General features: G+C 45.6%; 1 protein-coding gene across 2 annotated transcripts in view; it reads right to left on the bottom strand.

Annotated features, from left to right (window-relative positions):
• Window positions 1–17,171, bottom strand: part of LOC137534294 (gastrula zinc finger protein XlCGF7.1-like) — a 28,239-nt gene extending 11,068 nt beyond the window's left edge. Inside the window, exons 1-3 of one of the 2 annotated variants that reach the window (XM_068255724.1) lie at window positions 16,891–17,163; window positions 13,078–13,180; window positions 4,143–5,063 (exon numbers count right to left, since the gene is read on the bottom strand). In XM_068255724.1, coding sequence (XP_068111825.1) covers window positions 4,417–5,063; window positions 13,078–13,171 — 741 coding nt within the window. In that variant the 5' untranslated portion in view covers window positions 13,172–13,180; window positions 16,891–17,163 and the 3' untranslated portion in view covers window positions 4,143–4,416. Of the gene's footprint in view, window positions 1–4,142; window positions 5,064–13,077; window positions 13,181–16,890 lie in introns of those variants that run through there. The other variant, XM_068255723.1, reaches the window with a different exon arrangement.
• Window positions 17,172–17,769: the final 598 nt, after the last annotated feature.

The following is a 17,769-nucleotide window of genomic DNA, read 5'->3' as shown; positions in this document are numbered from 1 at the left end:
TTAAAGGATGGAAAAAGGGGCGGAGAAATACGTACGCGCAGGGGTAAAGTGGTTAAAAATGACTGTCCTACCTAGGATCCTATTTTTGATGACCATGATCCCAATACCCTTGCAAAAGACATTTTTCTCCAAAATGAGAAGCTTATTTATCAAATTTATATGGAGAAATAGACCCCCCAGGCTATCTCACTCGATCATGACAAGGAAGAAAGGCAAGGGAGGTTTGGGCCTCCCGGACATCAAATTATACTATAGAGCTATAGCATTGGGTCGACTAGTAGATTGGGCATTTAGCTCGGACACAAAGGACTGGGTTATATTGGAAAAGATGTTAGCAGGGAGGGAGCTAGCTAGAGCACAATGGGTCCCACACAGATGGAGAGAGCTCTCCAACAACTGCCCAGACTGGGTGAGTAACTCCCTACGCATAGGAGACGTGTTAAACAAAAAACACAAATGGTTCCCACATATCTCCCTGTTATCCCCTTTGGAAGGGTTCCCTCTATTCTCCCCGGGCCTAGAAAGGGGCTTTTTTGGCTCATGGAAAGGCAGCACAGGCATATGTTTGGGACACATATGGGAAGGAGACAGACTTAAAACCCTGGGTGAACTAAGGGAACAACACTCACAATTCCCGTTTGATTTTTGGAGGTTATGCCAGATAGAAAGCTGGGTTAAACAACAGAAACTAGCTCTGAACGACAGAGCAGAGATAACGGAATGGGTAGGGATATTTTTGAAAAAGAATAGGATGGAACATATGATCTCCTCCCTGTACAACCTCTTGCTAGGCCAGGAACAGGAAGCTACACTATATACGCTCTTGGGAGAAAGATCTTAGTATTGAATTTAGCACAGAACAAAAAGAGGCAATCATCAAATATACGCATGCTACCTCAATCAGCACCAGAGCGCAAGAAACCAATTACAAAATACTAACCCGATGGTATAGGACCCCAGACAGGTTGGCCTCAATATATAGCACAATAGATGGGAAATGCTGGCGGGGATGTGAAGAAAGAGGAACTCTAATACATTTGCTATGGTCATGTCCTAAATTGGAAAACTTTTGGGCAGAAGTTATAAGGATTAGCAAATCTGTCTCAGCTCTTAATCTAGACGAGACACCCGGGTGTATTTTACTCCATATGAATACATACAAACACTACAAACGTACAGTAGTTCCCTATATGCTAAACGCAGCTAAGTGCATTATCCCTATGCTCTGGAGAACCACTCAAGCTCCCACTGTAGGTCAATGGTTCAAAAAATTGAACGAGATACAACAGGTGGAAGAAACAATTCTATCTAGCAAAGGAAAATACGACAAATACTATGCAAAATGGGCAGTTTGGATAGACTACCAAACCACAGCCGAATATAGGGAACTAATGGAACAACCACAGTAGAACTCTTTATTTGACTCTCTCGATCGATCAACGGAAAAGTTTATTTGTTACTAATTGTTAATGTATATTTCTATGTTATTATTAGGTTAAAATTTAAATTGGTCAAAGAAGTGCTAGCAGGTATTACCCCTCTAACATCGCATCTGCAAATGTAAGGTATCTTTATGACTATTCTATCAACCTCAGAACAGTCTCTCGAGGTGAAAAAAGAATCCAAGTTTCACACAGATATGGTAATAACGATGCAAATGCTTTGAATGTCTGTGAAAGTTTGTACTTACAATTGACCAATAAAATTATGTTAAAAAAAAAATTGTGACAGTGTGCGGCTAAACACTGGTTTGGTTGCTTTATTTTTTGTTTTTTTTTACAGTTTTTTGGCAGTTGGACAGAGCAACTGCCATTCACTAAGTGCTGTTGAAAATAAATAAATCCCTGAGAATCCCCCATGAAGAGATGGACTAGTCCAAAACCTGTCACTTCTGTCAGATTTCTACTACCTACTGTAAGTTACAGCAACATAGGAGAAAAGTCATTTATGGCTCATTTTACTCTGGAAAAAACATACTTCTTATTTGTTTATGTTAGCACATATTTTACATTTTACAATTTTCACCATAGTGCCCCTTTAAATTCACACCTCTACTGTACAAACTGCATTGGGAGGGGGGGGGGGCATTTCTTGCGGGGGGGGGGGGGGGCTACCTATACTGGATGTCTCTCTGGCTACTTAAATGAGGGGAGGGGGCACTCTGGCTACCTTTACTGGAGGCACCCTCTCTGCCTACCTAATACTCAGGGGGCTCTCTAAATACCTGATACTGGGGGTGCATTCTCTGGCTTCCAATACTGGGCCAATTTGGCTGTGTAATCCTGGGGGCTACTCCGGCTACCTATACTGTGGGACACCAACTACTGGGGAGCTGCCTTACACTGGGGGGTGGGGGTGATATCTGACTGCAACATTACAATAGTGGCTTAAGTCTGCGGGAGAGGGGTCTTTTCCAACTTCACTCTGAAATCCAGTAAGCCTAGAAAATGCCCTGTCCCCCTCTCCCCATCTACCCCCAGCTCCCTCAATAGCATCAATCTATACCTTTTAGACCATCAATAAGCCACCCATCCCCTTGCATCCTCAAAAGCTATAGGGCCGGTTCACATGGACACTTGCACACCATTGTACTGCTGGCCATCGTTTGCACAAATGCCATATTTCAGTCCCTTTTATTCCTGTAGTTTGATGCGACCATGGTCCAGGTTCATCTACCGATGCACCTCTGTGTCCCCTGCAGGGGTGAAAAGCTTGGACATGCAATTAAGGCGCCAGGAAATTCAGGCACAGGGTGAAGCTGAAAAAATGGCTCACCTGGTCCTGCAAAAGTCCCGGCAGCATTTATGGCTATTCCCCTTGCAGGCTGGTGTGAACTGTGAGGTAAGGGCCCATTCACACTAGAAATCGCTAAATACAATTGCAAACACTGAGCGATTTTCTGGAGTTTTCCAGTGGTTTTTTTCCTCAAGATTTTCCAGCGATTTTTTTTTACAGTACAGAAAGCATTTTATTCAGCGTTTTGAGTATTCTAGTTCAATAAGCTGTGTCTGTCTTCCAAAAACAGTAAATTACATCTTGCACAGGAAAAAAAGAGGTGTTTTGTGGGTAAACTGCAAGGTTTGATGGGTAAAATTGCAGATGGATTGTGAACAGGCCAGCGATTCCAGAGCGATTTACCAGCACTCCTATACTTAACGTTGAAACGCTAGTCACTCAGAATCGCTCAGAAAATGCTGCAGGTAACCAGTTTGTGATTCAGAAAATCGTTTTTTCAAAACGCTAGCGATTTTCATGGATGCTGAAATCGCTTGTAAAGCGAACAAGTTTGAATGGGCCCTTAGACGTAACTTGGCTGCCAGCTGTTGCTGGCCGCTGAGTTACGCTGTTTTTATTGTAATTTGGGCTCTGTCTTGATGGTAGCCAAATTACTGCCTGAGTGCCGCAATTCCCAATACAGCCCATGGTGGCATCTGGTACACCTGCATTTCCACAGCTATTTTTGCCTGACTTGGTGAAAAACAGATTGCAGCCAAGAGCTGTAAAATGCTTGAAAACATTTGACCAATATGGCATAGGATGCTCATGTGAACTGGAACTCACTGTCTCTGCCTATTAACGCCCTTTATTTTCACACACTCCACAGCATCCTCAAACCAGTCCCCACTCTTTCGCCAGACCCCCAATAAAGATGTGCACACACACAATAAATAATGCCCTTAACGGTGGTGCATAGATTGCTAGGGAACAGTTTGAAGCACAAGTGCCATACCGACACGCTTCTTGGCAAGGTCTCGAAGTAAACTATATTACAAAAGGGCATATTCACTAAATAACAGTAAAATTGGCATGTGCAGGCAGCGTTATCTACGCCAGTTGCATATTAGCGAAGCCCACGTTATCTGAGAAATGTGCATGTTGCTAGGGTAATACGCGTTACGCAACTGGTGGAAGTAATGGTGATATTGACGTGCTCTTCATACGCACTGCAATTTTATCTCTATTTGGTGAATATTCCCCAATGTACTCATTTGTCGCTCATTTTTCAGTATCGGCAAATGACCTAGTGTGGTGGTCGAAATCTGGGGGGGGGGGGGGGGGGGTGCTGCAAGATTCTTGTACAGCTGTCTCCACCCTCTGCAACTCTCTCACTCATCCAATTCATAAAAACCTCAAACCCCAAATGTTTGTTATATTAGTACTTTATGAACAAAAGATAATAATAATGACGGCTGAATTAAGGTGCTTCTATTTGCCACAAATTTGATCATTGTTTTTCTCTTTTAAAGAATGTATGCCTTCCTCTGCATCATCTGGGATTTCTGGACACTTGTTTTCCCTTGTTGAAGCTGAGTAAGAGGTCTTTCTTTTAGTCAATGTAGCCAGCATGGCTTTTCCTCAATATGATATTGCTGATGTGCGGTAAGATGGCCCCAGTGGCTAAAACATTTGCTGCCACTAACATTTCTTCTCCTTGATATGATCCTTTTCATGCTTGACAAGGTAACCTTTCCTGATAAAACCCTTTCCACATTCAGAGCAGGGATATGGCTTTATCCCTGTGTGAACCTGCTGATGGGTATTTAGAATGCTCTTGTACGCAAAACATTTTCCACATTCAGCACATGAATATGGCCTCTCCCCGGTGTGAATTTTTTGATGTTGATTAAGAAAGCCCCTGCTGGCAAAACATTTCCCACATTCAGAACATGAATATGGCTTCTCCCCCGTGTGAATTTTCTGATGTAGATTAAGAACGCTCCTGTGGGCAAAACATTTCCCACACTCAGAACATGAAAATGGCTTTTCCTCTGTGTGCTTCCTCCCATGAATGACAAATTCAGATTCCAGCGTAAAACTTTTCCCACATATTGAACAAGAAAATGGCTGATCATCACGGAAGTGCCATGCTTGGTGTCTGTAGAGAAAGCTTTTTGAGGGAAAGCATTTCCCACACTCAGGACATGAAAATGAGGTCGCTGGGGTTGTGGAGTTTACATGTGAAGAACTGGAGGTTTCGTCCTCTTCTGTTGTCTCACCATCACTGTCACTATTTGGGGAGTCACCAGGATGCTCACCAGTGTTACTGCGGATGTACCGTCCATCTGGCAAGAATGTAAAATGTGTAGTAATAGGGATGGGTACATCGGTAAAGTATGAGCAATTCTACCATGACAATAGAGGCAACCCTATGACACACTGAAACATATGTTTTTTTTTAAAAGATAACTGACCTAAGAAGGAGGCTGCCATATTTATTTCCTCTTAAACAATTAATTATTCAGACATGAATTTGGAAATTGAGGCCACTCACTCTAGTAAAAAGTGACAGATTTATATCAAGACTGCAAGACAATTACTTAACTCATATGGTAACCAAACTAACCATGGGAGGTGCTCTGCTTGATTTGGTCATTTCAAATAGACCGGATGGTATGGTATCTAATGTGTAAGTTTGAGAACATTTGGTAAATAGTTACCATAATATAGTGACATTTGATCTACTACTCAACAGGGTTGTAAACAAGGGGACAGCTAAAACCATGAATTTTAAAAAGCTAACTGTCAGGCATGATATAGATGCGGATAGCGGCGCAGCCGCCGCTTCCGCATCTGACACCGCGTCTCCGGGCCTCCCGCCAGTGTCAGGGAGGTCCGGTCTGTTAGGGGATGTTGGCGAGTGTCAGGCTCGTGCGCCCGGATCGCCAGCGTACTTATCCTCTTAGGAGACTGGTCAGCTGACAGCTGCCTGCCCGATCCTGCATCCTGATTGGTTGAGCTTCTGGGCAGCTCCGTTTGAATGATCCACAGTATATCAGGACCTGCTTGTCATTTGCTCTTTGTCTGTTGTTGCGAATACTTCACAGTGATAACTCTCAGACCTTAGTCAGATCCTGGTGTGTTTGAACCGGCAGGACCCCAGGGATTCACACATAGCTTAGGATTATTACTATTATTATTGTATTGATTATTTCTGTGTATGACCTTTTGCCTGAACCTCTGATTACTCTCTGCCTCCTAAATCTGTACCTTACTAATCTGATGTGTTGCCGACTCTCTGTCTGAATACCGACCCTGATTTCTGCCTTACGATTCTGTACCTTAGCCAATCTGATCTGTTGCCTACCTTTGCCTGTATACCGACTCCGATTTCTGTTTGACCTATCTGTTACCGACTTTTGCCTGTACGACAACTCTCTGTTTAGTGATAGCCCCTGCCACCAAGGGCTATCACTTAGGAGTACTCCTGTTATTACTGGGCACCCAAACACGTGTGATCACACATTTGAATAAATAACTGACTATTTGTTCTGATAGAGCTCATTCTGGTCATCCGATACGTCACTGATCGTTGCATAACAGACCATGACCACTATGGAGGCCTTATATGCGTAGGTTCAGGCTCTAACTACAGCTGTCGAGCAGTTAAATAATACTGTGACGTCACAACAGGCTCAGATTAATCTCCTGTCTGATGCCGTACGCAATCTGCAGGTACCTGTAGCACCATTGCTTCCCACTCGTGTAGTTGAACCAAAAATGGCACTCCCAGAAAAGTTCTCAGGTCATAGATCAGATTTTAGACATTTCAAAAACAGATGTCTGTCTTATTTTGAGATGAGACCCCAATCATCAGGCACTGAAGTTCAGAGGGTGACTTTAATTAAGACCTTGTTGCATGGGGATTCTCAGACTTGGGCTTATAGTATGACTGATGGTCATGAGGCCTTGGCATCCGTACAGGCATTTTTTACAGTCATGGCAGTCATTTATGACGACCCTGACATTGCCGCTACAGCAGAGAGAAAGTTGAAAAGCCTTTGTCAGGGTCAGGGTACAGTGGAAGACTATGCTTCGGAGTTTAGAAAATGTGTGGTCTCTTCTAGGCATTTTGCTTTGTTGGACCGCTTTTTCACAGGGTTGTCAGGTTCAGTATCTGATGTCATGATCAGTCACCCCGAGCCGAGATCTTTAGATGAGGCCATCACGTTGGCCATAAAGATTGATCGCAGGATCCGATACCATAGACAGGGCAGGTCACATTCTTATCATAAGGTTGCTTCCCCCACTCCCTCGGTCACGGTTAGTCCAGATGAACCGATGCAGATAGGTCATTCAAAATTGTCTGAGACTGAAAAATCTAGGAAAAATCTAGGAAAGAGGGTCTGTGCCTATACTGTGGGGAGAAGGTGCATCTCGTCCAAAATTGAAGCAAGAAGTCGGAATACTTCTCCGCCTAGGTGTAGTAGGAGGTGCTGCCCTGGGCGAACTTGTTTTACCTCCTAAAAATACTAAAATGTTATTGCCCTGCTCTGTTACGTGGGAGAATCAAGTTCACTATACTCAGGCCTTTATCGACTCAGGCTCTTCAGCAAACTTTATCGATTTAGATCTGGCCTCTAGGTGGAATATTCCTATCCTTACCATGGAGAGGCAGATCTATGTTACCGCCATCGATGACTCTCCCCTACAGAATAGGCAACCTCTCTCCCAGACTCCCCTCCTTATTTTTCACGTGGGGGTTCTGCATAAGGAGGAAATGCAATTCTATGTTCTCAACATGTCCTCCTCTACCATTGTCTTGGGTTTACCCTGGTTACGTAAACACTCCCCTCAGATAGATTGGAATACTGGGCAGCTGCTGGCGTGGTCACCAGATTGCCAGGGTCAGTGTTTGGGAAAAAAATCGCCATCTGCTCTGCTGACTTCCAGATTGGGGGGATTCCTCCTCCGTACGCTACTTATTCTGATGTGTTTTGTCCTCGTTCAGCTGACAAGCTTCCTCCTCACAGGGATTTTGATTGCCCCATAGATTTAAGGCCTGGTACCATGCCTCCCAGGGGTAATTTATACAATCTTTCCGGCCCTGAACAGCTGGCCATAAAAGATTATATCAGGGAGAACCTTGAGAAAGGTTTTATCCGTCCCTCCAAGTCACAGGCAGGGGCTGGATTCTTTTTTGTTCAGAAAAAAGATGGTGGACTCAGGCCCTGCATAGATTATAGGGCATTGAACAAAATCACAATACAAAACCGCTACCCACTGCCTTTAATTGAGGATTTGTTTTCGCAAGTTTCTGGGGCTCAATTGTTCTCCAAGCTGGACCTAAGAGGGGATTAAAACTTGATACGTATCTGACAGGGAGATGAGAGGAAAACAGCCTTCAACATGCCCGATGGGCATTACGAATACTTAGTGATGCCCTTCGGGTTGCGCAACGCCCCTGCAGTTTTCCAAGAATTTGTCAATGAGATATTCATAGAGGTTTTGGGACGTTTTGTTGTGGTATATCTGGACGACATTTTGATTTTTTCTACAACCCTCAGAGAACACAGGGAGCATGTCAAATTTGTGTTAGAGAAACTCAGACAGAACTGCCTATATGCCAAGCTAGAAAAATACTTATTTGAAGTCTCAGAGGTATCATTCTTGGATTACATTATATCCACTAATGGTCTGTCCATGGATCCCAAGAAGGTTTCAGCGGTCTTGGAGTGGTCACAACCCTGGATTGAAGGCACTCCAAAGATTTTTGGGGTTCGCAAATTATTATAGGAAATTTATTAAGAGGTTCTCCACTGTGGTTACGCCCCTCACTGACTTAACCAAAAAAGGGGCGGACACCTATAAATGGTCCAGAGAGGCCTGCGCAGCCTTCTCTCAATTAAAGACCCTTTTTTTGTTCGGCTCCTATCCTGCGACATGTGGATGTGACACGTCCTTTCATTGTGGAGGTGGATGCCTCGGAGATAGGTGTGGGGGCTGTTCTGTCTCAACATTCAGGAATTCAGGGGCGGTTACACCCGTGTGCCTTCTTTTCACGCAAATTTTCATCCGCAGAAAATATGTAACGAACGGTGGAGCACAGAGAGGATCTGATTACCGGTGATCTGCAGTATCACCGATAATCCGATATACCAGCTAACCTCTGTACACCTGATTAGAGTATAGTGTTTGGTGTAACAGTAACACTTAGAGGACTAGGCCTCAGAGCAGTAAGGAGTACTGCACGGATTCCTTCCGAAGACCTGAACTCTCCAAAGCGGGAGGAGTCAGGCTGAGAGTAGGAAGGATTATCTGAGAGTGACACTCTGGAGCAAGTGTCACTAACAGGACGGGGAACTGCCTCTAATAGTAAGGTCGGTTCTCGAGGTCGGACAAGCCAGGTCGTAAACACACGGACAGATAAAGTAAAGATTCAGAAGGCAGAGGCGGAGTCTAAGGTACAGGTAGGGTTCGGTAACAGGGTATCAGATATATCGAGGTACAAAGTCAGGAGGCAGAAGCAGAGTCTAAGGACGAGCCGGGGTTCGGCAACAGAGTATCAGAATGGCAAGGTACAAGATCAGAGTTCAGGAGGATAGTCAGGCAGGCAAAGGGTCATAACAGATAATCACAATCAAACTAGTACTTTAAGCTATCAACAGAATCTAGCTAAGTGTAGGATTACAGCTCCAGATGGTCCCGGCCCACTTAAGGATCTGACTAAAGGTCTGAGTGCTCCCACGTTGTGTTCGCAACGCCAGACAACCAGCAACTGAACAGCCGGCAGTATATATACACAGTAATCTCTCCAGCACCTCCCCAATTGCTGGACCAATGAGGAGTGGAGCCAGAGTCAGCTGACCAGCCTGGTCAGCTGACTCACTTCTGGCTGCCATATTTTCCCTGCCTCAGCGCGCGCGCGCCACTCTTACCCCAGAGGGACTATGCGTCCCAGCCACACCAGCAGCGTCTCCGCTATCCGCCTCGGGAGCCATCGCACTGCATGCAGCGGCTTCTCCGCGTCCTTTGCTGCCCACGCGGCCTGCAGCGATTTCTCCCCGCCGTGCTGCCATGCTGGACATGGAAGCAGCCGCCCCGCTCTGAGAGCCAGCGGCTGCTTTTCCGTGCTTCCTCACAAAATAATTATGATATTGGTAACCGGGAATTGTTGGCCATCAAGATGGCCTTTGAGGAGTGGCGTCACTGGCTGGAAGGGGCAGAGCATGTGATTACGGTATACACAGACCATAAAAATCTGGGAGTATATCGAAAGGGGCAAAGAGGCTCAACCCGAGACAAGCTCGTTGGGCACTCTTTCTCCCGATTCAGGTTCATAATTACGTACAAACCTGGTAATAAGAACATTAAGGCCGACGCATTGTCCTGTTGCTTTGAACATGAGACAGTCCAGCCCTCACTCCCCGTAAATATCTTGCCTGAGCACATAGTGGTGGCCGCTACAGAACCCATGGAGGATCTGACAATCACTCTGCAGCCTTATCAGATTGATGCTCCAGAGGCAAAGCCAGATGGTGTCCTGTTTGTCCCATTACATTTGCACCTTCAAGTTCTACAGATGTTTCATAGCCATAAGAATGTAGGACATCCTGGTATAGCCAGAACGGAAAAATTACTGTCTCGTAGTGTGTGGTGGCCGTCACTGAAAAATTATGGTAGAGAATTTGTGATGTCCTGTACAGTCTGTGCTCGCAGCAAGCCATCCAGACAGGCTCCTGCGGGGACTGTGCAGCCTTTGCCAGTACCCACAAAACCATGGACTCGCATTTCCATGGATTTTGTGGGGGAACTCCCTTCTTCAGAAGGGAAAACCGTGATCTGGGTGGGAGTGGACCGCTTTAGTAAAATGGTTCACTTTGTGCCTCTAAAAAAACTCCCGTCTGCCCAAGAGCTGGTGGACCTCTTTGTTACTCACATCTTTCGCTTGCATGGGATACCAGTAAACATAGTGTCAGACAGGGGAGTACAGTTCGTGTCAAAATTTTGGCGAGCATTCTCTCAACAATTAGGCCTGACCTTGTCCTTTTCCTCAGGTTACCACCCTCAGACTAATGGCCAAACTGAAAGAATTAACCAGTCAGAGCAATTTCTTCGTTGTTATGTGGCTGATTCTCAGCATGAGTGGGTCAAATTCCTCTCTTTTGCGGAATTTGCCCACAACAATCTTAAGAACGCTTCCTCTGGGTCTTCTCCGTTTCAGGTAGTCACAGGGAGGTCGCAAAGTTTTCCCCTTTACCTGTGAGTAATTCTCCCTCCCTGCATTGGAAGGGTGGCAGGACTCTTTAAAAAGAATCTGGTCTTTAGTGAAGGTCAATTTGGCGAAAGCATTTGAAACACATAGGAAGCAGGCAGATAGGAAGCGTTCTCCTGAATGGAATTTTTCTCCAGGGGATATGGTATGGGTATCCACGCGTCATATAGCTTTAAGACAACCTTCAGCAAAATTGGGGCCTAAATATATTGGTCCATATTCGGTCTCTGAAAAAATCAATGAGGTGACATATAGAGTTGCTCTGCCCTCTACCATGAGAGGTGTGAAGTCCTTTCATGTGTCATTGTTGAAGCCTGCTGTGTATGTGGACTCCTCACCCCCCTCCCTCCCTCCGTTGTGATAGATGGGGAACCCGAATATGAGATCGAGGAGATCTTGGACTCTCGCAAAGTGCGAAACTCTGTGCAGTATTTGGTTCATTGGGAGAGGTTATGGTCCTGTGGAAAGATCCTGGGTACCAGATCACTGACTGCACGCGGAGGAATTAAAACAGGAATTTCATACTTTACACCCTGAGAAACCGTTCAAGGCATGTCCGGAGTCCATGCCTGGGGGGGGGTTAATGTCAGGCATGATATAGATGCGGATATGACATCGCGGCAGCTCACGCTGCGGCGTCTCTGGGTCTCCCGCCTGTATCAGGGAGGTCCGGTCTGTAAGGGGATGTTGGCGAGCGTCAGTCTCGCGCGCGGAACGCCAGCGTACTTAGGAGATCCTCTTAGGAGACATGTCAGCTGACAGCTGCCTGCCTGATCCTGCATCCTGATTGGTTGGGCTTCTGGACGGCGCCGTTTGAATGATCCACAGTATATCAGGACCTGCTTGTCATTTGCTCTTCGTCTGTTGTTGCGAATATTTCACAGCGATAGCTCTCAGACCTTAGTCAGATCCTGGTGTGTTTGAACAGGCAGGACCCCGGGGATTCACACATAGCTTAGGATTATTACTATTATTATAGTATTGATTATTTCTGTGTATGGCCTTTTGCCTGAACCTCTGATTACCCTCTGCCTCTTGATTCTGTACCTTACCGATCTGATCTGTTGCCGACTCTCTGCCTGAATACCGACCCTGATTTCTGCCTTACAATTCTGTACCTTGGCCAATCTGACGATTCTGTACCTCTGATTGACTGATCTGTTACCGACTTTTGCCTGTTCGACCACTCTCTGTTTAGTGATAGCCCCTGCCACCAAGGGCTATCACTTAGGAGTACTCCTGTTATTACTGTGCACCCAAACACGTGTGATCACACATTTGAATAAATAACTGACTATTTGTTCTGATAGAGCTCATTCTGGTCATCCGATACGTCACTGATCGTTACACTAACTTTAAAAAGCTCAGAGACTTGCTAAGACTAAGATAGTAAATTATAGGGCAAGGACACTAAAAGTAAAGGGCAAACTTTCAAACAGATTCTTAATGACTTCTGTAGAATGTACATACCTTATAGACCTGGGTTGTTCCCGCTCTACCTCTTTCAGCATAAATTGCTTGACACAGGAAGGTGTGCAAGCACAATTAAATAAGATTAATATTGACAAGGCACCTGGCAAAGATGGTATCCCCCCGGTAATAAATGAGTTGAGTTCAGCTATCGATAAGCCACTTTATCTTATTTTCTGCGATTCTCTTTCAAATGGGTCAATTCTTATGACTGACATACAGCTAATGTGTGTGCCTGATGTGCCTACTGAGTGTGCTCTAGTGGCTGTGTTGCAAGTGCTTTGAGTCCAACAGGAGAAATATTGGAATTATTACTACTACATAACTGTCTCCCTATTACTTTTAATAGGGGCTGATGTCTCCTGACTCCCCCACTGGCCACATACTGTCTCCCCACTAAGTCTAATAGGGGCTGAGGGTTCCTCACTCCCCCACTGGGCACATACTGTGTCCTCATTACTTCTAATAGGGGCTGATGACTCCTCCTTTGCACTTTGTGGGCCCGTATGGTCTCTTGATTACTTTTTTTTTTACTGACAGAGAACAGGTAAGAAGATATGTTCACAGTGAGTTAAGAGGAAAGTATGATGTTTTAATTAATGCTAATCCCTCACCTGTGCTGATCTGTATAGGAATTTCTTCCTCCTTACATGGCTCATCTCCCCTGACAAATGCTGCTTCTTCTTCTTCAGTTTTAACACGAATCATCCTTTCATACTGAAAAAAATACAATACACAAAACACATTTTTGAGAATTGAGTTTATGATGACCTGATAATGGTGTGAGATGTTCCAGTGTGGAATCCTAGGAATACAGACAATATGCTTCACTAAGCATTACCGCATTTGGCAGGGACAGGACAAGGTTTTTCCAGCACTGGAGGCAGAGATTCGAAAGAGATGACCAGTATTTTTTTTTTCCAAATTTTTTTTATTAAATTTTCAATTTTCAAAAGATACAGTAAGGCTAACAATATGGCCAAGTAATATCGTAACAGTCAACGTAACATTGATCAGATGTCATACAATAACAGGGTGATAAACGTAACATTGGTCAAATATCATGCAATAAGAGGAATGATAACGTAATCACAATGTAAACTAGGGGGTAGTGCATATTAGAGACTTTATAGAGATGTGACCCAGAGGACCATGTCCAGCTATCTGGGGCAAGTATATGAATGGGAGGGGGGTGATCCCCACCAAAGGCTAGGAAAAACTGTGATCCCCAGCGGCCGTCGTCCAGTGATAGACGGGCAACTGAGAGGTCGCTATGATAAGCTCGACTGAAGAGTTGAGATGACCAGTATTTTAAGACCAGCCTGGAAATGTCGGTAAAGGTGCGTACACACGCACTACCAGCGGCAACGACGTGTCCGCCGGACCCTCCCGCTGGGCAGATGTTCAGCCGACAGTAGTGCGTGTGTACGCACTGTCGGCGGACTGATAAGGCTGTTTCTGAACGCTGATCGTATCGGTCAGAAACAGCCTTATCAGTCCGCCGACAGTGTGTACACACGCACTACTGTCAGCTAAAAGCCCGCACAGCGGGAGGATCCGGTGAACCCGTCGTTGCCGCTGGTAGTGCGTGTGTACGCACCTTAACTGACAATTAGCCATGCGGTAAAATGTGCAGGCCAAGCCCCCTCTATAGTAGGTGACACAAGCATGAGATGCTCCTGGTGACATTCACAGGTGGAGACACACATGCCCCCACCCTAGTTGTCCTTCTCGTCACCCTCTCTCCTCATCCTGTTTGCATGTGCCCACCCTTCTGTACACAGATGCCACGCAACAAGCACACGCCCGCTTCGGGTCACAGTCCCCTGCCAGGCTGCAGACACAGCCCACCTCTCTTGTCTCTCAGAGCAATCCAGGTAGCAGCAGAACGGAGAGGAAACTCACCAGCCAATAGGACATTGGATTGTGGACGGTGACACTGATCCATGTATGTAAAGGCAGCAGGTGTACAAAGCAGGGCACAGTGCTGCATATATCTGCCTGACAATGCAGCCTCTCACAATAGGCTTACAAAGATGTTTATTCATGTCTTCTATATGAATGCACGAATATGACCAGCATCCTGCACTCTGGGGCTGCACGCTAACCGAAACAGTTTTGACTCCCGCATGGAGAGAAAATTATTGTAAATTTTTAATGAAAAAAAAGTTAAACACTTTGGCACTTCCCTGAACACAGGATTATTATGGAACGTGTCTTAGTGAATCGAGGCCAGCATGGGTCAATGAGGTGCAATGCTCTAATCCTGGTCTACATAGTCCAAGGGTGCCCACACTTTTATTACTAGAGAGCTTCTTAAAAAAATTACAGAGCTGGTGTGATCTACCCCCCCCCCCCCCCAAAAAAAAAAGGTAGAGGTAGGCCTCCAACAGCAACAATCCACAAGGACTCAACCCTCCAGAAGTGTAATACAGCGAAGTATTTATTTTTATATAGCGGTGATACAGCACACTGACAGTGTGCTGTATCACCACTATATAAAAATAAATACTTCGCTGTATTACACTTCTGGAGGGTTGAGTCCTTGTGGATTGTTGCTGTTGTATGGACTTCATGGTGAGGTGTGATGGGCCTCTGACTGCATTGGACTCCCCGTGTGAGCAAAAGATTCCTCTGTGGCCGGCAGGTACACGGTGTTCTAGAGGTAGGCCTCCCTCAACCAGCATAGACAGCCAAATCATGCTCCCATTATTGGTAGCCCATTCCCAGTATAGCCAGACCCCTCCTCCCACTTTCCCCATCAAGCCTGTGGGAATTGCTAAAGGGGAAAGGCCACATTGCTGCCTGTGTACTGCCTGGAGGGGAGGAGACGCTGTGCATGTCTCACAACCTGGAGGGGAGGAGACGCTATGTAATAATTTGTTCTTCTCACCTTCAGCCGCACCTCTCTCCTCTCCTACCTGATGCATCTACGACAGCAAATTCTGACAGCCACGGCTACGTGGCAGCAAAATTTGACGTGATGTGGCCATGATCTACTCAGCAGGTGGTCGCGATCGATCTATTGGGCACCCCTGACATACTCAGTCTTCCAGAGGCCAATACAGTATTTTCAGTGGGTTTTTATTAATGCTGAAGCCACTGTAACAAAACAAAAAATATATATTCTCCCCTTTAGAGAGGGAAGGCTCTGGATCTCATAGAGCCTTCCTGGTCCTCTCCAATTGCCCTCGCGCCGGCAAGGTCACCTCTGCTGCAGGAATTCAAGCAACTAGTTGAATACGCCTTTGCTGATCCTCGGAAACATTCCAGGACACAAGTGCTTCTGAAGCCTTCTGAGGATGCCCAAAGGCATATTCCACTAGTGTGCAGTACGGAGCCGCCTGTGTTCGGAAGCACTCGGGGACACAAGCGTTTCCGAATCCTTCCGAGAGCTCCCGGAGGTGCAAATTTGAAAGAGGACAGCGAGGACACCAAAAGAGGACATGAGTATCTTACTTTTGTTTTACAGTCACTTCTCATTTACTTTAAAGGAAACCAGAGGCTGCAGATACTTACCTTTTTATACATACCTGGGGCTTCCTCCAGTCCAATGTGCAAGGATTGCTCCCACGCCGTCCTCCGCTGCCTGCAGCTCCGGTATCAGGTCCTGTTACTTCGGTCAGTCGCGGCCAGTCTGTGCAAGTGAAGTGTGCCCTCTATGTATCGCTCCAGCGGGTGCTGGAGAGATACGTAAATAGCGCGCATCACCTATGGCACACTGGAGGAAGTTACAGGACCCGGTACCGGAGCTGCAGACAGCAGAGGACGGTGGCGTGGGAGCAATCTGTGCCCATGGGGCTGGAGGAAGCCAAAGGTATGTATAAAAAGGTAAGTATCTGCGGTCTCTGGTACATTTTAAGATAGGCAAGGGATAGTATGGGATAAGAGTGGAGTGTCATAAATTCAAATCACTTTCCACACTACAATATACTTTTGAATACCAAACTGGGTAAGGAAAGCTTTGGTTGTGTGACACCAGCTTGCTGCCCAGACCGAAATAGTCTCCGATTATGTCTAACTGTACATGTAATTTCATTGATTCAGTATATTTTGTGCCTATGTCAGCCCTAAAGAGCTGTCACATCAGTATTGGGTTAAGCAGATGCGCTAGTTTACTTTAGGGGACCCCACAGGAAACCTCATAGGGATTGGATCAACAGCACCCTCTTGAGCTGCTAGATTTCCAATAAGTTGTCATAACTACACACTATTCAGCCATTCACAACTCTTTGGGCTGTAGAGGGTGCTGTGAGTGGACAAGTGTTCCCTATGAGGTTTCCTGCTGGTTCCACTAAAGTCTGCCATCTAGCATCCTTCCACAACTACAGCATGATTTGTATTTTATTTTTTACTATATAATATTATTATGTATTTACATGCATATGTAAAATGCAGTTTACCCATCTTACACACTGACTGCTCACCTGGTGATGTGATCTGGAAAGTAGGAATCCACAAGCCTAAAGTCACTCATGCAGCAGCTCTCCTTTTTACCCCAAGTGTTTCACACCAGGAACTCCTGTTCAGCTTAGAATACAAGCAGCCCTCCCTCGCTTCCTCTAGTCTACAGCAAAATGGCCGCCTCCTGCTCCGAGGACACAGTCTATATCTACATTATGTTAATTTCAGTGAAATAATTTTTTTTCATATTATCAGTCATATTGACATAAAACGTGTTAAAAATGGGCTGGCATGCCTATGTGTTATTATGTTACATTAGCAGAGATTCTGTTAGTTTGCCTTTCAGGTATCTGGCTGATGTGAGGGGTTTGGATTCGGCGCCCTCTAGCATTTGGACTGGGAAAGACAAGGCCAAATTTCTCAAACTAGAAAGTAAACACTATTGAAGTGAGAGGAGTATGGAGGCTTCCATATGAATTTCCTTCTGAACAATAGCAGTGGCTGCGCTGCTGATCTCTCAGCCTCGAATACTTTTAGCCATAGACCCTGAACAAGCATGCTACAGATCAGGTGTTTCTGACATTATTGTCAGTTCTGACAAAATTAACTGCATGCTTGTTGCGATCAGGCCCGGATTTACCTAACAGGAGCCTATAGGCAGAGATGTCCTGGCACCTTTGACTTCGCCCTCCATGCACTACAAATCCCCACCAAACTGCACCGCAAATGTGCTGTCTGTCCCAGCTGTCACCTCTCCCTTACTTCCTTTGCCCCTTAGCATACCTCCCAACTTTTTGAGATGAGAAAAAGGGATACTTAAGCCACGCCCCATATCACACCCCTGGCCACGCCCTCACCACGCCTCTAGTCACGCACACCATAAAGATTTCATAAGAAACATG

This window comes from Hyperolius riggenbachi, chromosome 10 (genome assembly GCF_040937935.1).
Source record: "Hyperolius riggenbachi isolate aHypRig1 chromosome 10, aHypRig1.pri, whole genome shotgun sequence".
Classification (NCBI taxonomy): domain Eukaryota; kingdom Metazoa; phylum Chordata; class Amphibia; order Anura; family Hyperoliidae; genus Hyperolius; species Hyperolius riggenbachi.
The sequence above is the reverse complement of the archived record's forward strand: the minus strand, read 5'-3'. Positions and strand labels throughout refer to the sequence as shown.